This window comes from Mastigoproctus giganteus, chromosome 2 (genome assembly GCF_048544385.1).
Source record: "Mastigoproctus giganteus isolate SK-2022 chromosome 2, ASM4854438v1, whole genome shotgun sequence".
Classification (NCBI taxonomy): Eukaryota; Metazoa; Arthropoda; class Arachnida; order Uropygi; family Thelyphonidae; genus Mastigoproctus; species Mastigoproctus giganteus.
Window position 1 is genome coordinate 231035297 of NC_143576.1, and position 17698 is coordinate 231052994.

Sequence of the window (17698 nt, forward strand, 5' to 3'; positions counted from 1 at the left end):
GAGACAATCACCAAGTTGTGATCTGAGGTGCCTGAAGCACCTCTCACTTTGACCGTGTACTTAGAGGGCTTGTTTGTGAGAAAAAGATCAAGCATGTTGGCTGTATGGTTAGGATTGTTCGGTATTCTTGTAGGTAAATGAACAATCTGTGTAAGGTCATTAGTAATTGCGAAAGCCTCAGCATCTCGACCAGCTGGGTCAGTGTGACTAGAAAACGGAAGCCAGCTGAAGTTGTGAACATTAAAATCACCAAGGAAAATTATTTCACTGTTAGGAAAGTTGGACTGGAGAAAGTCAAGTTGCAAAGAGAGGAAGTCAAAGAGCTCCAAGTGATTAGTGGAGTTGGGAGAACAGTAGAGACAACAGATGAATTTTACACAATGAGGTAGAGAGATTTTAAGCCAGAGAAGATCGAAAAGAGGAGATTCCAAATTACCAAGTCTCTGGCAGGAAATATCGGAATGGACATATGCACAAGTACCACCTTTGAGGCGTAAGGAATTATACAATAAATAATTTGGGCAACTGAGATGAACAGTAGTTGAATCAACTGATAACTGAGATTCTGTCAGAAAAATTACATGGGGTTTGGCAGACTGCAAGTGGAAATGGACATCATTGAGATTAGAATTGAGACCACATATATTTGTGAAATGTATTAGGAAGTGATTTTGAGGTTTAAATCTTTTCGCAGTTAAGCTTACTCTATTAGTTTGACAATTCATGGTGTATTCAATAGTGAGAAAAGTGGGTGGGACATGCTGTATGACGTAATGAAATTTTTGGATATAGCGTACAAATGGTAAGAATATACCCAGATCCTTGACATAACGTGGCCTCGACAGTGCCCTCGCATACACACTACTCGGACTCCCTCCTTGAGGTTGTCACAGACATTCTCTCAGATATGCCAGACAAGCTGTTCTTGCTACCTGGGAGTCTAAAATGCTGATGGAACTGATATTCAGGTGACACTTAAGCCAAGTGGACCCAATTTCGGCGAAGTCCGGATGGTCTATGACAGCCAAATCCTCTGCTTGCACCTTCACGATGGTGGGACTGTTAGTAATCCTGGGTATAACCTCCATGCACAAGTACATGGTGGGTGACCACCCAGGTGTGAACCAACGTAAGCAGGGGTCGAGGTGTGGCGCCCACACCACATGGAGGAACGCCGCCCCTCTATGTTACCAGGCAGTACTAGGTGGTAGATGACTCTCATCAACCGGTGAAATACCACCACTTTGCTTATTGGAGGCTTGAAGTGGTGGAACCCATGTTTAGTCTCTAGAGCTAAGTTCCGGCCAACCCTTCCCTATCTCTTCCATCATGCAGTATGATTGATAATTTTTGAGGTTATGATGAATGTCGTAGCGAGATCCAATATTCCTTACATTTTGAGGGTACAGCTCCAAAACGGTGTTCGCAGGCCGGCCGCTAGATAGTACACCGGACCAAACCTATTGGTACCTCTCTAGGAGACTTCCGGATCAGCTAGTGTATAATCTTGCTACCTCTACTCTGCCAGATAGTGACTGGAGGGAGTCCGAGTAGTGTGTATGCGGGGAGCATTGTCGAGGCCACGTTATGTCAAGGATCTGGGTATATTCTTACCACATGTACGCCATATCCAAAAATTTCATTACTTCATACAGCATGTCCCACCCACTTTTTCTTACTATTGAATACACCATGAATTGTCAAAATAATAGAGCAAGCTTATCTGCGAAAAGATCTAAACCTCCCAAGGACTTCCTAATTCATTTCACAAATATACGTGGTCTCAATTCCAATCTCAACGATGTCCATTTCCACTTGCAGTCTTCCAAACCCCATGTACTTTTTCTGACTGAATTTCAGTTATCAGTTGATTCAACTACTGCTCATCTCAGATGTCCAAATTATTTGCTGTATGATTCCTTTCGCCTCAAAGGTGGTACTTGTGCATATGTCCGTTCTGATATTCCCTGTCAGAGACTTGGCAATTTGGAATCTCCTCTCTTTGATCTTCTCTGGCTTAAAATCTCTCTACCTCATTGTGTCAAATTCATCTGTTGTCTCTAACGTTCTCCCAACTCCACTAATCACTTGGAGCTCTTTGACTTCCTCTCTTTGCAACTTGACTTTCTCCAGTCCAACTTTCCTAACAGTGAGGTAATTTTCCTTGGTGATTTTAACGTTCACAACTCTAGCTGGCTTCCGTTTTCTAGTTACACCGACCCAGCAGGTCGAGATGCTGAGGCTTTTGCAATTACTAATGACCTAGCACAGATTGTTCATTTACCTACAAGAATACCGGACAATCCTAATCATACAGCCAATACGCTTGATCTTTTTCTCACAAACAACCCTTCTAAGTATAAGGTCGAAGTGAGAGGTCCTTTAGGCACTTCAGATCACAACTTGGTGATTGTCTCTTCTCCAATGGAACCTCTATCTCATGGCTATTCCCAACCTCATATTGTTTGGCATTACAAGAATGCAAAATGGGATGACCTGCGAGACTTCTTTTCTTCTTTTCCTTGGTCTGATTACTGTTTCAAAACTTCTGATGTCAACGTTTGCTCAGAGCATGTCAGTGAAATTATTCTTGCAGGAATGGAATCCTTTATCCCACACTCCACTTTAAAATCTCGTCCTTTATCTAAACCTTGGTTCTCCAACAAATGTGCTAAGGCTGTCCAAGAGAAGAATGTTGCATATCGTAACTGGCTTGTTTCTAATTCTTCAGTTTCATTTTCTGCCTACACCAAAGCTCGCAACAATTGTAAAGCAGTTATTAATCAGTCCAAACTAGAGTTTGAACAGGCTAAGAGTAGAAAACTTGCTCCTTGCCCTAATGGTAGCCGAGCATTCTGGTCTCTTGCCAAAGCTATTGGCCGCAACTTTTGCCCATCTCTGCTCCCACCTCTGTCCAAACCAGATGGTTCTGTTGTCACTTCAGCCAAGGATAAAGCTGACCTGCTAGCATCCCATCTTTCTTCCAGCTCATGTATTAATGATCTTGGTAAAACACCTCCCACCATTCCTAACACGCTCCATTCAATGCCTTCTGTGGTCTTCCGTCAAAAGGATATCAGAAGGATTTTGATGAATCTTGATGCTAAGAAAGCTCCAGGTCCTGATGGTATTTCTCCACTTGTTCTCAAAACCTGTGCTCCTGAACTTACTCCTATTCTTTGTCGCCTTTTTTCACTTTCTTATTCCAAAGGTGTTTTTCCTTCTGCTTGGAAATTTGCTCATATCCAGCCAGTTCCTAAAAAGGGTGACAAATCCCTCCCATCCAATTATCGTCCCATTGCAATTACTTCTACTCTTTCTAAAGTAATGGAGAAATCAATTAACCGGCAACTCTTAAACTACCTAGAAACCTTCCGTCTGATCAACGATCGCCAGTATGGATTCCGTCAGTGTCGATCCACTGGTGATATTCTGTCCTATGTTACCCATTTATGGACTAATTCAATGGAAAGGTTCGGTGAAACTCAAGTAGTTGCTCTTGACATCTCAAAGGCTTTTGATCGTGTTTGGCATAAAGGTCTTCTAAACAAGCTGTCATCTTATGGTTTGCCAACTGTTTTTAGTAATTGGTTATCCAGTTTTCTCTGTGATCGCTCACTGAGGGTGACGGTAGATGGCTCTCTGTCTTCTAACTTCTCCACTAATGCCGGTGTCCCCCAAGGTTCAGTTCTTTCCCCCACTCTTTTCCTTTTGTATATCAATGACCTTCTTCCATTGACTGGAAATCCTATCCATAGTTTTGCCGATGATAGCACATTGCATTCAACTTTCCATTTTGAGAAACCTTGTCCTGCTCAATCAGCTTCAAGTTCTCGAAAATCTGCTGCCAATTCCTTAAATGCCGATCTTCAGGTAATTCTCCAGTGGGGCAAAGACAACTTAGTTGATTTCAACCCTTCTAAAACTCAGTCTTGTCTTATATCTCGCAAAAAGGATTCTTCTGCTCCTATGCTTATCTTTAGTGACACTCCGATTTCTAGGCAAAATGATATATCTCTTTTGGGGATTACCCTGACTTCTAATCTCTCTTGGCACAAGCACATTACAAATATTGCTTCCTCTGCATCTAAAAAACTTGGTTTTCTCTTTCGCTCTCGGCGTTACTTTTCTTCCAAACAGCTGCTCACTCTGTATAAATCGCAAATCCGCCCTGCCATGGAATATTGTTCCCACATCTGGGGTGGTTCCCCCAAAACCTCTCTCAGGCTTCTTGATTCCATTCAGAAGAGGGCAGTTAGGTTAATTAATGATTCATCTCTAACAGAGTCTCTCCACTCGCTTTCTCATAGACGTACTGTTTCTGCTGCATGCCTCTTCTACAGATACTTCCATGGGCACTGTTCTTCTGAATTGGCTTCTATAATTCCCACTCTCTCTTTCAAAACAGTCCGAACACGTGCCGCCACCAGCCAGCATCCATTTACTGTCCAGCTTCAAACCCACAGAACCAACTTTTCATCTTCCTCATTTATTCATTCAACTGCCGTTTTCTGTAACAACCTTCCTTCATACGTATTTCGTGAAAATTACGATCTACAGAAGTTCAAGTCCAATGTCAACAAATATCTTCTTTCGTCTTTTCAACCTCCAACCCAATCACGGTACTAAGTACTATAGGTTCCAATACCTCTCGTGTTTGGGGTTCTCATAAAAAAATCATTATCTGGCAGAGTAGAGGTAGGAAGATTATACACTAGCTGATCCGGAAACCTCCTAAAGAGTTACCAGTAGGTTCGGTCCGGTGTACTAACTAGTGGCCGGCCTGCGAACACTGTTTTAGAGCTGTACCCTCAAAATGTAAGGAAGATTGGATCTCTTCACGATGTTCATCATAACCTCAAAAGTCATCAATTATACTGCATGATGGAAGAGATGGGGAAGGGTTGACCGGAACTTAGCTCTGGAGACTAAACATGGTTTCCACCACTTCAAGTCTCCAATAAGCAAAATGGTGGTATTGCAGTGGTTGATGAGAGTCATTTACCACCTACTGCCTGGTAACACAGAGGGGCGGCATTCCTCCATGTGGTGTGGGTGCCACACCTCGACCCCTGCTTACGTTAGTTCACACCTGGGTGGTCACCCACCATGTGTTTGTACATGGAGGTTATACCCAGGATTACAAACAGTCACACCATCATGAAGGTGCAAGCAGAGGATTTGGCTGTCACAGATCATCCGGACTTCGCCGAAATTGGGTACACTTGACTTGAGTGTCACCCGAATATCAGTTCCATCAGCGTTTTAGAATCTCAGGTAGCAAGTACAGCTTGTCTGGCATATCTGAGAGAATGTCTGTGACATCCCTAGGCGCCTCCGTAGCCAGGTGGGAAGGAGCAGCAGTGCATAGCACACGCTTCTTGATTAGACCGGGGTTCGAGCCCGTCACCACCAAATACGAAGGACGTGGAAAGGTCAGGGAATGACCACCGCATATCCCGGAGCAATATGGCCTTAGTTGCTAATGCTCCTAAAAAAAAAAAAAAAAAGTGACATCCCAAGTGTATTAAACAAACGCCATGACATGCAGTTAATGTGCTAACTCTTGCAGTGATGTTTTCCAAAAAAATTATGTGATAGTATATTCTTATGTTGAATTGGAAAGCATTGGACTTATTTTATTAAGGAACATACATGTGCTCAGGAGTAGCCACTGCATTCCTGCCAGCAAGGGAGAGACAGCATTTTTAGCCGTCATGATTTCTTTGTAGTATATATCAGGCCAAAAGTCTTCAAATTCCATGTTATTTTTGCTCCAGAACACTATCCATGAAAGTTGCTTACTTCCTTTCTACATCAACAAGTAGTGATATAGTTTCATTTAGTGAGAATATATTACTTCAAATAAATTGAAGTATTCTCTGTAACTGAGAGGAATAGTAAGATGTTTCAAACCATTTCTGTGCACATTATTATAGTTAAGATTACACATTATATAATATTGCAACTGATGGAAAACATGTACAAAATTTTACCTGACACAAAACTCTGTTTATGTATGGTTATTCAGTATTGAGGTGTTGCAACCTTTCTTTTTTTTACTCAGTTGAATGAATAGCATTAGCATTGGCGCAAGTAAACAAGCTTATACAGCATTAGCAAAAAAAAAAAAAAAACACCTTCCATTTCCCCTATTCATTCATTCATTCCAGTAGTTTGTCTAGTTCTTTCTTGAGTTTATTTAAACTGTCAACTTACACAACAACAGATGGAAGTTTATTCCAACAATCAACCACCTGTTGGCTAAAGGAAAACTTCCGCACATCTATTCTGCGACTGTCCTTTCTCAATTCGAATTTGTGCCCCCCTCGTGTGTGGTCTTACCAATAAGAAGAATCTCATCAGCATTGAGCTAGCTCAATCCATTCAAAACCTTAAATATCTCAATCAGATCATCTCACAGATGCCTATTCTCCAGATGCTGCAATTTGCAGGACTCATGATGTAGCCTGACCATTGCCTCATGATGTAGCCTGACCATTGCGTTTCCGCATCCTCCATATTTGGTGGTCACGGGCTCAAACCCTGGTCTAATCGAGAATTGTGTGCTTTGCATTGCTGCTCCTGCCCACCTGGCTAGATTAGACCAGGGTTTGAGCCCGTGACCACCAAATATGGAGGATGCGGAAACGTCAGGGAATGACCACCGCATATTTCCCCGGAGCAATATGGCCTTAGTTGCTAATGCTCCTAAAAACCAAATAACAAACAAACATATATGGTGGGATAATCACCCCCTTTATCCCTGCTGACAAAATTCCTGTATATCATTGACAAAACCCCATGAGCTGTCCCAGCAGCATGTCTGCATTGCTCAGAGAACTTCATATCTCACTGCACAATTACCTCAAGGTCTTTTCATTTTCCACTACCTCAAGTAGTTGGAAAATGAAAAGGCCACAGCTGATATGTCACTCTGGGGTTACTGCTACCCATGTTTAGTACTTTGCATTTATCAATGTTAAACTTCAAGTGCCATTTCTCTGCCCATCTGTCTTTTCTAGGCCTATGCAGTAGCATATTGTCATTAACCACCTGCTGACCTTTGTATTATCTGCAAATGTGGACATTAAGCCTGATATGCGTTCATCAATATCATTGATAAATATAGAAAACAACAGTGGGCCCAACACTGAACCATGGGAACTCCAGTAATAACTTTAATCTACGAGAGCAATGTCCATTGATTGCCACTTTGTCTTCTCCCATTGACCCATCTCTTTATCCATAGCAGCAATGCTTCAATTTGTACAGCAGTCTTTTATGTACACTATTATCAAAAGCTTTCCTGAAATCAGTATACGATATAAAAGTTATTTTTTGCATGCAGTTCATTTGTGATCACATTGTAGTAACAAATATTGGTCTAACAAGATTTCCCCTTAAAAAACCCATGCTGTGTTTGAAGAATAATTGTGGCCTTGTCTAGATGATCCTGCATTACTTCATTTATCAGTAATTCCATTATTTTCCCTGTAACAGAAGTTAAACTAACATGTCTGTAATTACTTGTGACTCCCTTTGATCCTCCACTTTGTGAATTGGGGACATGTTTGCACATCTCTTGCCTGTGGGGATCTCCTCCAAATCTAAGAATGTTCTCATAATTATGGCTAACGGCTTGGCTACTTCCTTCACTGCCTCCCTTAATATAACTGGCTAGATCCCATCCACCCCGGGTACCTTTCTTTTTTTTAACTTCAATTTCTCTTCCACTTTCCTTCTAATTATTACAAAATCATATAGCTCCCTGTTAAGCTTGATAAACTTCTGTAAAACCCCTTCCCTAAAGAATTCATCATGCGTGAGTGTAAATGCAAAATACTCATTCAGTTTGTCAGCAACCTGAGCAGTATCTTCAACAGCCGAACCATGAATATCAAGTGGACCAATTTGATTCATCCTCTTCCTTCTAGAGTCTACATGAGTAAAGAAGTCTTTGGTGTTTTTCTTTGCATCCTTTGCCAAATATTTCTTGTAATCTGCCTTCACTTACCTGACCTCATTTGTGACTTGATTACAGACTAGTTTAAAACTACCAAAGGCTTTCTGTGTCTCCTGATAATTATATGCCTAATAATTTATATATCCCATGCACTTTTTTTCTGTGCCACGAGTTTTGTCAATTCACCTGACATCCATTTAGGCTTCTACCTTGAAGAGTATTTCTTAGTTGGTTTGAAAAGCTTAGTAGTTTCTATGATTAATTCCTTGAATTCATTGAACTACCCATTTAGAATTTGCTGATGGTATCATGATCAGTTGGCCCCACTGTAAAGAATTTAAAAACTGTCTGAGACCATTGTAGTCTCACCTTTAGTCACCTTTTCAAAAGCAAAAATCCGCTACCTATACCCTTGATGGTAGTTGCATGTTTAAGTAAATCCCAAATCAATACACTGTGATCACTGCCACCTAGTGGTGCTTCTATCCACAAATTCTTAATGCATGAATAATCACTGCTGATAATCAGATCAAGAATATTACTCCTTTTGTTGCTTCTCTAAAAATGCTGAACAAGTCATCCACTAAATCCACAAAAGTCTTGCTAGTCTGTGAGTGACCAACCCACAAGTTCCAGTCGATGTGTGGAAAGTTAAAATCCCCATTATAAGACATTCTAATTTACTGGCCCGCTCTTTCTCTTTATAGTTGTTTGTTATACTTATCATAGTCATTAGGCCTATAACATGCTCTTGCTCTCATTTTTACTTTCTAAAACCATATTTCTTTCCCAGTTTTTCTTTTCACCAAACTGACTCAACATTGCACCTTCCTATTCCCACCTATCCTTTTTGCACAATATATTTCTCTTTTTCCTGACAACAGAGTCACCGACAATGACCAGCTCCTGTGAAACCAATACATTCTGCCTTGAAGATTGCCGCTGTGTTGCCTGATGCACAAGAGTGAGCTCTGGCATTGATGGGCAATGGCATTGAATGGTTAACTGAGAGCTTGATGAGGACCCCATTTTAATTCCTTCTAGGGCATCTACCCCACTCTTCAAACTTGCATAGATGCCCATCCGAATGCTCAGTTGGCACCTAATTTCTTTACACAAATGCTGAACAAGTCATCCACTAAATCCACAAAAGTCTTGCTAGTCTGTGAGTGACCAACCCACAAGTTCCAGTCGATGTGTGGAAAGTTAAAATCCCCATTATAAGACATTCTAATTTACTGGCCCGCTCTTTCTCTTTATAGTTGTTTGTTATACTTATCATAGTCATTAGGCCTATAACATGCTCTTGCTCTCATTTTTACTTTCTAAAACCATATTTCTTTCCCAGTTTTTCTTTTCACCAAACTGACTCAACATTACACCTTCCTATTCCCACCTATCCTTTTTGCACAATATATTTCTCTTTTTCCTGACAACAGAGTCACCGACAATGACCAGCTCCTGTGAAACCAATACATTCTGCCTTGAAGATTGCCGCTGTGTTGCCTGATGCACAAGAGTGAGCTCTGGCATTGATGGGCAATGGCATTGAATGGTTAACTGAGAGCTTGATGAGGACCCCATTTTAATTCCTTCTAGGGCATCTACCCCACTCTTCAAACTTGCATAGATGCCCATCCGAATGCTCAGTTGGCACCTAATTTCTTCACACAAAGACATCCTCCTTGCAGGGCCACATTAACCGGCCATGGCTGGGGGCCTCACCCGAAGAGAGGCCTCATTTTCAGTCTAAATATTATTTCTAAAGTTGTGATAAAAATTTCTAATAATAATAATAATAATAATAAATCAAGGAAACGTGTAAATATAAAAGCATATTTAAATTTAACTTAAGTGTTTAAATTTTATTCTAATGCCTTTTTATTGTACGATAATAAATAAGTTAAGTTAAACTTGTTTTGTTGTTACTTTATTTTTCAAGTGAAGAAACAAAACATTTTTGATCTCTTTATTTTACATTTTTATCAAGAAATTATTATTCACAATATAAATATAAAAACCTATAGTATTTGTATTTATATGTATGTGAAATATTTGTATATATATATATATATATATATATATATATATATATATATATTAAAGGGGTTTCAAATTTAAATATGGCCAGGAGCCTATTTCATCCTTAATCCGGCCCTGCCTCCTTGGCTAGATTATATCCTCTTCCAGAAAGGGGTGCAAATATTTCACAAAAAAGTTGCACATTTTTTTTAGGCTGTGATGCATTGGAGAATCACTCCTTCAGTTCTGCCCCCCTAAGCCACAGCACTCCTGCTATTTTGTGCCCATTGCTTTGCTGCTCTAGTTTGGGGTATGATTTCCATTTAAATGCAGTTTAATTGATTAATTTACAATGTTACACTAAGCTAATAGATTCCTAAATGCAGTGATACATATTACACTATCTAGCTTTACTTTATACCTTATACTATCAAGTTTGAGGTGTACATTACATTGTACTGTAATGATCACAGTTTTAAAGTAGTTATATCCTTAGCTAAATGCAAAAAAGATATATGCCCAACAAGTGATTAGAACCTTCAAGCTAGTTATATATCACAATTAAAACCCCACTATTTCTGTGCACTACTAGTTACATGCTACGATATTTACACAAAACACCGATACAATAGGATGAGTACTCAGTCATAACTTACAAAATCACTAGCTGTATTTAAAAAATAAACTAATGAAAGCGACTAAGACTATTGAAGCTATTTGTAAAACAAAATTTAATATGTTAATTAATCAAGAAGATGGTAAAAATTCCAAAAACTTATCCATTTGGAGGAGCTTAAAAATTCTGCATCCTGGCACTTATAATCTCATTCCAGAAAGCCCAAAAGGAAGTTCAAAGAAGGACAACTAGATATGGTAATTGTTGAAGCAAAGGTGTGGGCTTCAAAGCTTGGCAAGTGGAAACCTTAGGGCTAACCCTAAGGTGTAGTTGTTTCCAAAGTGAATGAGGCCCTGAAGGCAGCAGTAAAATAAATGAGGGAGTAAATTTTGTTGGTAAAATCTTGTGTAAGGATACAAATATAAAATCTCATGAAGTTACTCCTCTGCAGTATGTTGTAGATTACAAAAGGAATAGCAAATGCTTAGAAAACAGTACTCACCTTGTATAAATCTGCAATAAAATATTTTTGGTAGATGGTGGTTAAATTTAGGTTGGAAGAAGCATTAAAAAGAACTAAGGCGGGAAATGGGGTGAAAATATGTGAAAATATAAAATATTTTCACCCCATTCCCCGCCTTAGTTCTTTTTAATGCTTCATCCAACCTAAATTTAACCACCATCTACCAAAAATATTTTATTGCAGATTTATACAAGGTGAGTACCGTTTTCTAAGCATTTTCTATTCATTTTTTAGTCAGATTTATCACGGTATTATAAGGTCACTATAATTTCACTGTTGTAGATTACTGAATTAAGTTTTAAGTTATTCCAGGGTGTCTTAAGCTGCAAGTTTAGTACAGTTTAAGATGGAATTTGGTGGTCACTTCTTGGTGATAAGAAAGGTATGAGTGATTAGAAGTGAGCTTATTTTTTTCTTTCTTTCTTTCTCTTTTTTTTTTATACTTATGGTTAAATTACTGGATTGCATGAAAATCAGTGAAAAAATCTTTGCCTGCTGCCTAATTGACACAGTAAAGACTGATGTCCAGAATTCTGGAAAAGGGATTCTGTTGGTTTTTGTTGTTGTTGGTATGTTGTTTAATGGCACAAAGGTGAGGGATTCTGTGGTACTATTGGCAAATACTCTTGTCCACCTTCCCACTCACAGGCAATCCCCAATAGATTTAAACAGGATTCCTGCTGGTGTAGTTGTTAGGATCCACACAGAAATTGTGTGTAAACTGCCAGAATTTTACTGGTAATAAATTGTATAGGAGGACACTTCTCAAGCATCAGTTTCCTCATGCACTGTTTACGTTGTTCAGTTTAATATTGATTTTATAATCATCATGGTCACATCCACCAGTATTGGAGAATATGCGTGTTTAATGGTGTTGAGGGGAGTGGCCCAGAAATCTTCTCTTTTAATTTTAAAATTATTATACTTAAGGCATAGTTATCTTCACTTATTTTGTGTGTGATTATCTTTTCTTTTTAAAGTTGCTTGCGATCATTAACATCTTAATTTGTGAATCCTTTACCTCCCTTCTAAAACCATGCCATTTTAGTTTATTGCAACAGTTTTTTAATAATGATTGATTTATAAAACTGTTTTTAAAATTCTGCTAATGGCTGTAAAGTGCTGAAAAAACATTTTCTAAATGCTAATCAAAAATTATGCTTTCATTTTAATGGTGCAGAATTTGTTGGCTTTCAGTGTGCTTGGCATAGAAGCAAAGTGCATCAAGTTTGTTGACAAGGCTACCCAAAAAACTGCAAAGTATGAAACATTTTATTTTAAGGTAATATTTTAATTTTATAATTATTAAATGGTTAAAGAATAACCTGAATGAAAGAATGGATCCAAATGAAGCAATGTGATCCATCTCTCCTAATGCTGTTAATCTTATACATTTAACCAATTTTACAACAAGCTTTACTGTCTGTAGATACATGTGCTGCTCTTGACTTTAGCATAAATGCTTTAAACATTGCAGTGTATGCTTTAGAAATTTATTTATTTTAAATTACCAAATAAAAAGCATCCTCTATTGCTTGGGTGAGAACCAATTGGCAACTCTCATTGCCAATACAATTGATCAGCTGGAGTTCATCAGAATATAAGCAATCAGTTTGAACTGTTATCAACAGTAACAAGTTCTATAATAATAAACTTAACACTAAATTATTCTTCATCCATATATTAAAGTGTACCTTTCCATCATTAAATTAGAGAACACTTACTGTGGTGACACTTTAAGCTTGAATTGGATATTAGGTACATATTTGAAGTATATTTGAAATATGCATTGCATCATCTTATATTATCTCATTATATTTTTCAACAGATTATATTATCCAGAGAATCTTGGTTTCCTTATCCCTAATGAATAAACAACTAAAACAGCTTTCTGTTTTGGAACTGATAAATAAAAAACGACCCTTAGAATCTGATGACCCAGTGAAATGTTTAAAAACTAACAATAACCATGTTGGTGAAGTTTACGGAGTTAAGAAACAAGGTGTACCATTTATAAAAGAAAACCCTTGTCAGAGTGATATGTTATTACTAAAAACTGAAACTAAAATTTTGCCCACTATAAAATGGAAAAATCTAGATGGTGCTAACATGAATTCGTGCTATGGTATTCTGTTTCCAAAAAAAGTGGCAGATGAATATTTTAACTGTTTGGAAAAGGAGATTGATTATTTCACAGGAAGCTTAACAAAAGTTCAAGTGTATGGAAAATGGCACCAAATACCAAGGAAACAAGTAAGTTTTAGAACGTTCAAATTTAACTTAGGTTGTTGCTATTATAATAATAATGTCAACCAAATCAATCGTAGAATGTTCAAATATAATTTAAGTGTTGTTGCTAAAATTACAAGGAACTGTGACAAATGATATTTGTTCCAGTTCCTCGGAATTATATATATTGGATTATTCTGGTTATTGTATTGAAATAAGTAAATATTATTTTCTGTCATTTTTTTAATCCAAATTGCTTTCTAAAGAACAAATTAAATGAAATTCACATGAATTTATGTTAATAAATACGAATGGGAGTAAGTGCTGATATAAAATATTTTATTTTAACATATTTACCATTGTCACTGGTATAGTTGATCCACTAATAAAATTATTAAATATAGTACCATCTCAGGAGTAAATCACCTGAACACTGCACTTGAAGATTTTGCCAAAATGCTAACATGGAATTGGTATCTATCAGGTGGGATTTGTGTAGCAGCACTCCCTGGGAGGGAGAAAGTGGACCTATCGATATGATTGTACATTATGTATAACAATGTATTGATTGAGTCCAGAATTTTTGAAATGGATTAAAGTTGTCATTCCAAATTTATAGAAATGCTTTTGTTGGGGGGGGGGGGGGGGTGTAAGTGCACTATGAAATGAGAATTTGACCTAAAACCTTCATAGCGACAAAAATAACATATACTAAAATTTTGTGTCACTAACCTGGGCTTGCTGAAAACTAGCTTGGATTCACACCCAATAACCACTCCTCACCTCTTGGTGTAATTATTAGTACAGACCTGTTATGTGGCTATTTAACAAGTGAGAGTGGGCTATGAGTGTGGGACTGTGACAGGATGAAGCAGCTTTACTAGCTGCACACATCACACAAATTATCAAGGTGCTGCTTTGCTTCAGAGGAAACAGGACACAAAGGGTACTAAATCTACTGGAACAATCATCAGGTAAATACCATTAGTGTTAAAAGCATAAATGGCAAACAAGTTAAATTAGCAGAACTAAACTGAAGTGATATGAGAATAGCAGGTATCACAAAAACCAAGGAAACAAGTAAGCAACTCTCCATGTACAGCCACTCTCCACTGGACATGGAGAGTTGCAGATAAACAATAATTATAAGTTGATTTTTTCTGAAAATAATATATAATCCAGTAAAGGTGTAGCAATAGTATTTAAATTCATTTGAAAGTTTAATGGTTGGAAAGCATTGTCCAGTAGAGTTATAAATGTAAGAGAGAAAGTTGTATGATGAAATTTGTTAGTGCATATAGCCCAATTCAAATCTCAAAGAAAAAAAAGTGAAATAAAAGAGTTCTTTAATATATTACAAAGAAAGAATAGCAATGGTCAGAGATTTAAAATACGTATACAGGCATCTCTTGAATTGCATAATTAATACATTCCTAAAAATCATCATGTCAAGTGAAAATGCATATCCTAGAAATTTCCCATATAAAATAATTACTAATAAATGTTCATTGTAGATACACAATATTTTGTTCATAGTGAACTCGAAAGTAGTTAAAATAGCGTAAATTTAATTGTATCTCATATCGTGACTACTTCACAACGAGTTACCACGATATTGCGCTACCTCAAATAAGTAATGCTTCACTAATAGAGGACTATTGTTACTTATTCTCAGTGGATACCACCACCCAGACGGCACTGTTTCAAGGCTTGTTGACCTATCATCGGTGGGCAGGTAGGCACTCTGGTGTTGCAGTCACAACAGTCCAGTTACGAAATATATTTCCACAATATGAGAGATGCCTAATGGTGTGCATAAGTATATACTTAAGTAGATATGTGTGTAAAGCGTAGGACTGTGAATTAGAAATTCACTAATGAACGTTAAGTGTAGATGTACAATATTTAGTTTGTAGTGAAAGTAGTTCAAATGGAATCGATTTAATTGTATCTCATATTGTGATTACCTTCACAATGAGTTGCCATGCTATTGCACTACCTCAAATAAGTAATGCTTCACTAATAGAGAAGACTGTTGTGACTATTGTCACAATATGAGATACATTTAAATTGATGTCATTTCAACTTTTTTTTTTTTTTTTGGGTAGTTGTTGGCGCATTGGCTTCTGTGGCCATAATGCACCTTCCAAGGTTTTTGCAGTACTTTGATCCAAGCCCGAGGCGGGATTCGAACCCGCGACCTTTGGGTTGCCAGGCAGGCACTTTACCCACCCAGCTAGTCCAGTCGGCGTCATTTCAACTACTTTTGAGTTCACTGTGAACAAAATATTGTGTATCTACACTGAACATTCATTAGTTAATTTCTAATTCGTAGTCCTATGCTTTATGCACATATCTACTTAAGTATATACTTATGCACATTGTTAGGCATCTCTCATATTGTTGAAATATGCTTTGCAACTGGATTGTCATGATTGCAACACCAGAGTACCTACCTGCCCTCCGATGATCGGCCAACGAGCCTTGAAATGGTGCCATCTGTGTGGTGCTATCCACTGAGAATAAGTAACAGGAGAGGGAGAGAGAGAGAGAGAGACTTTATTGCCTTTCACAGCCATAAAGCCAGGTGTTTACAGCCTCCCGATACTTCCGGGATAATCGAACAATTATTTACAAAAAAAAAAGGTAATTATACAAACAAACATTTTAATACAAAGGAGAGGACTCCTCACGAGAGTTAGCTCTGATTGAGCTGGCTTAACATCGAGATAAGAGCATCAGCTCAATCAGACAGGAACAGATGCAAGGTACACATCAGTCATTGCTGATTAGTCCTGCTAGGGTGCCTCCGTAGCCAGGTGGGCAGGAGCACACGCTTCTTGATTAGACTGGGGTTCGAGCCCGTGACCACCAAATGAGGAAAGGTCGGGGAATGACCACTGCATATCCCCGGAGCGATATGGCCTTAGTTGCTAATGCTCCTAAAAACCAAACAAACCAAACCAGTCCTGCTAGTCATAATTTTTTTCTGGTAAGTCCAGTCAACAGTGAATTTGTTCAGGTCGGCATCAAGTGCCTGGGTTTGCTTGAGCATTTGCTGAGGGAGGAACCTCTCCGAGAGATGGAGTCGTGCTGAACGCGAGTAGAGCTCGGGATTGGCCCTAAGGGCAGCAGGTGGAATCCTCCAGCCACAGGTATCCCAGAATGAAGGTGTTGCAATTATGCTTGTTATCATCTTGAGTGTTGCTAGGAGGCGTTGGTCGTCGACTAAGGTGGGAAGCCGCGGAATCCAGAGAGAGAGAGTCGGCAAGCTGCGTGGTGCAAATCAGAGCTGGAAGGTTGTGCTTCCTGTTGGCCCACTTTAGGAGCCGGAATTTTGCGACAAAGAGTGGTTTCTTTATTGACAGTGCCGCTGATGCCCAAATTTCAGCAGCATAGAGTAAAGCTGGAAAGATAACTGTTCTTATGTACTTCACTAATAGTCTTCTCTATTAGTGAAGTGTTACTTATTCAAGGTAATGCAATATCATGGCAACTCATGAAGGTAGTCACAATATAAGATACAATTAAATCTATGCCATTTCGACTACTTTCAAGTTCACGTTCACTACGAACAAAATATTGTGTATTTACTCTGAACGTTCATTAGTGAATTTCTAATTCATAGTCCTATGCTTTATGCACATATCTATTTAAGCATATAAAATAATGTAATATGGATGGGCTTACTTTCTGGATCATGCTGTTAATAATTTTTTTTTTTTTAAAGATTATTATATATAAAATCATTTTAATGTGTTATGTACACTATAATTTATGTATTAATTATATAAAACAGAAAAAAAATGTTTTCTTGGCATACGTTGCTAACAGGTTGGCCTAGTGGCATTTCATACTTAGTCTTGCATTGCTCTTTGCTTCATTATACTCAAATTAAGGACTTTCATCCTTATTTAATATAGCACAGTAGACAGTCGAAATAACGGCACCCCAAATAATGCCACATTTGAGATAAACAGCACATTGAGATCGAATGTTTGCATACAGCGCAGATGTCTTTCAGCGGCGAAAAATTAAAACTGTAAGTCACGTGATTACTGTATTGTTTACATTTGCCATTTTGAAAGTAAATTTTCTACTGATATCATGGATTGTAGTGCTGTTTTACATTTATTTAAATTAAAAACCCCCTCGCTATAGCTCCTAAAGTTAATAAACCTCATACAGGGAAGAAAAGAAGAACAATATTAAAGCTTAGTGACAAACTTGATATAATCCAAACTATTACATTAGGGTCACCCTGAAAGTTAATTCATATACCCATGTGTATTGTCTGTAAATTGCGTGTTCTCTGGTAAATTTGCCTGTTTTTCTGGATGAA

General features: G+C 38.1%; 1 protein-coding gene across 1 annotated transcript in view; it reads left to right on the top strand.

The window, feature by feature from the left end:
- The window catches only part of LOC150090235 (DNA oxidative demethylase ALKBH2-like), a 53478-nt gene that overhangs the window by 16435 nt on the left and 19345 nt on the right, over positions 1–17698 (top strand). Inside the window, exon 3 of the mRNA XM_090369026.1 lies at positions 12956–13380. Within this exon, the coding sequence (XP_090225152.1) occupies positions 12994–13380 (387 nt within the window). The 5' untranslated portion in view covers positions 12956–12993. The remainder of the gene's footprint in view (positions 1–12955; positions 13381–17698) is intronic.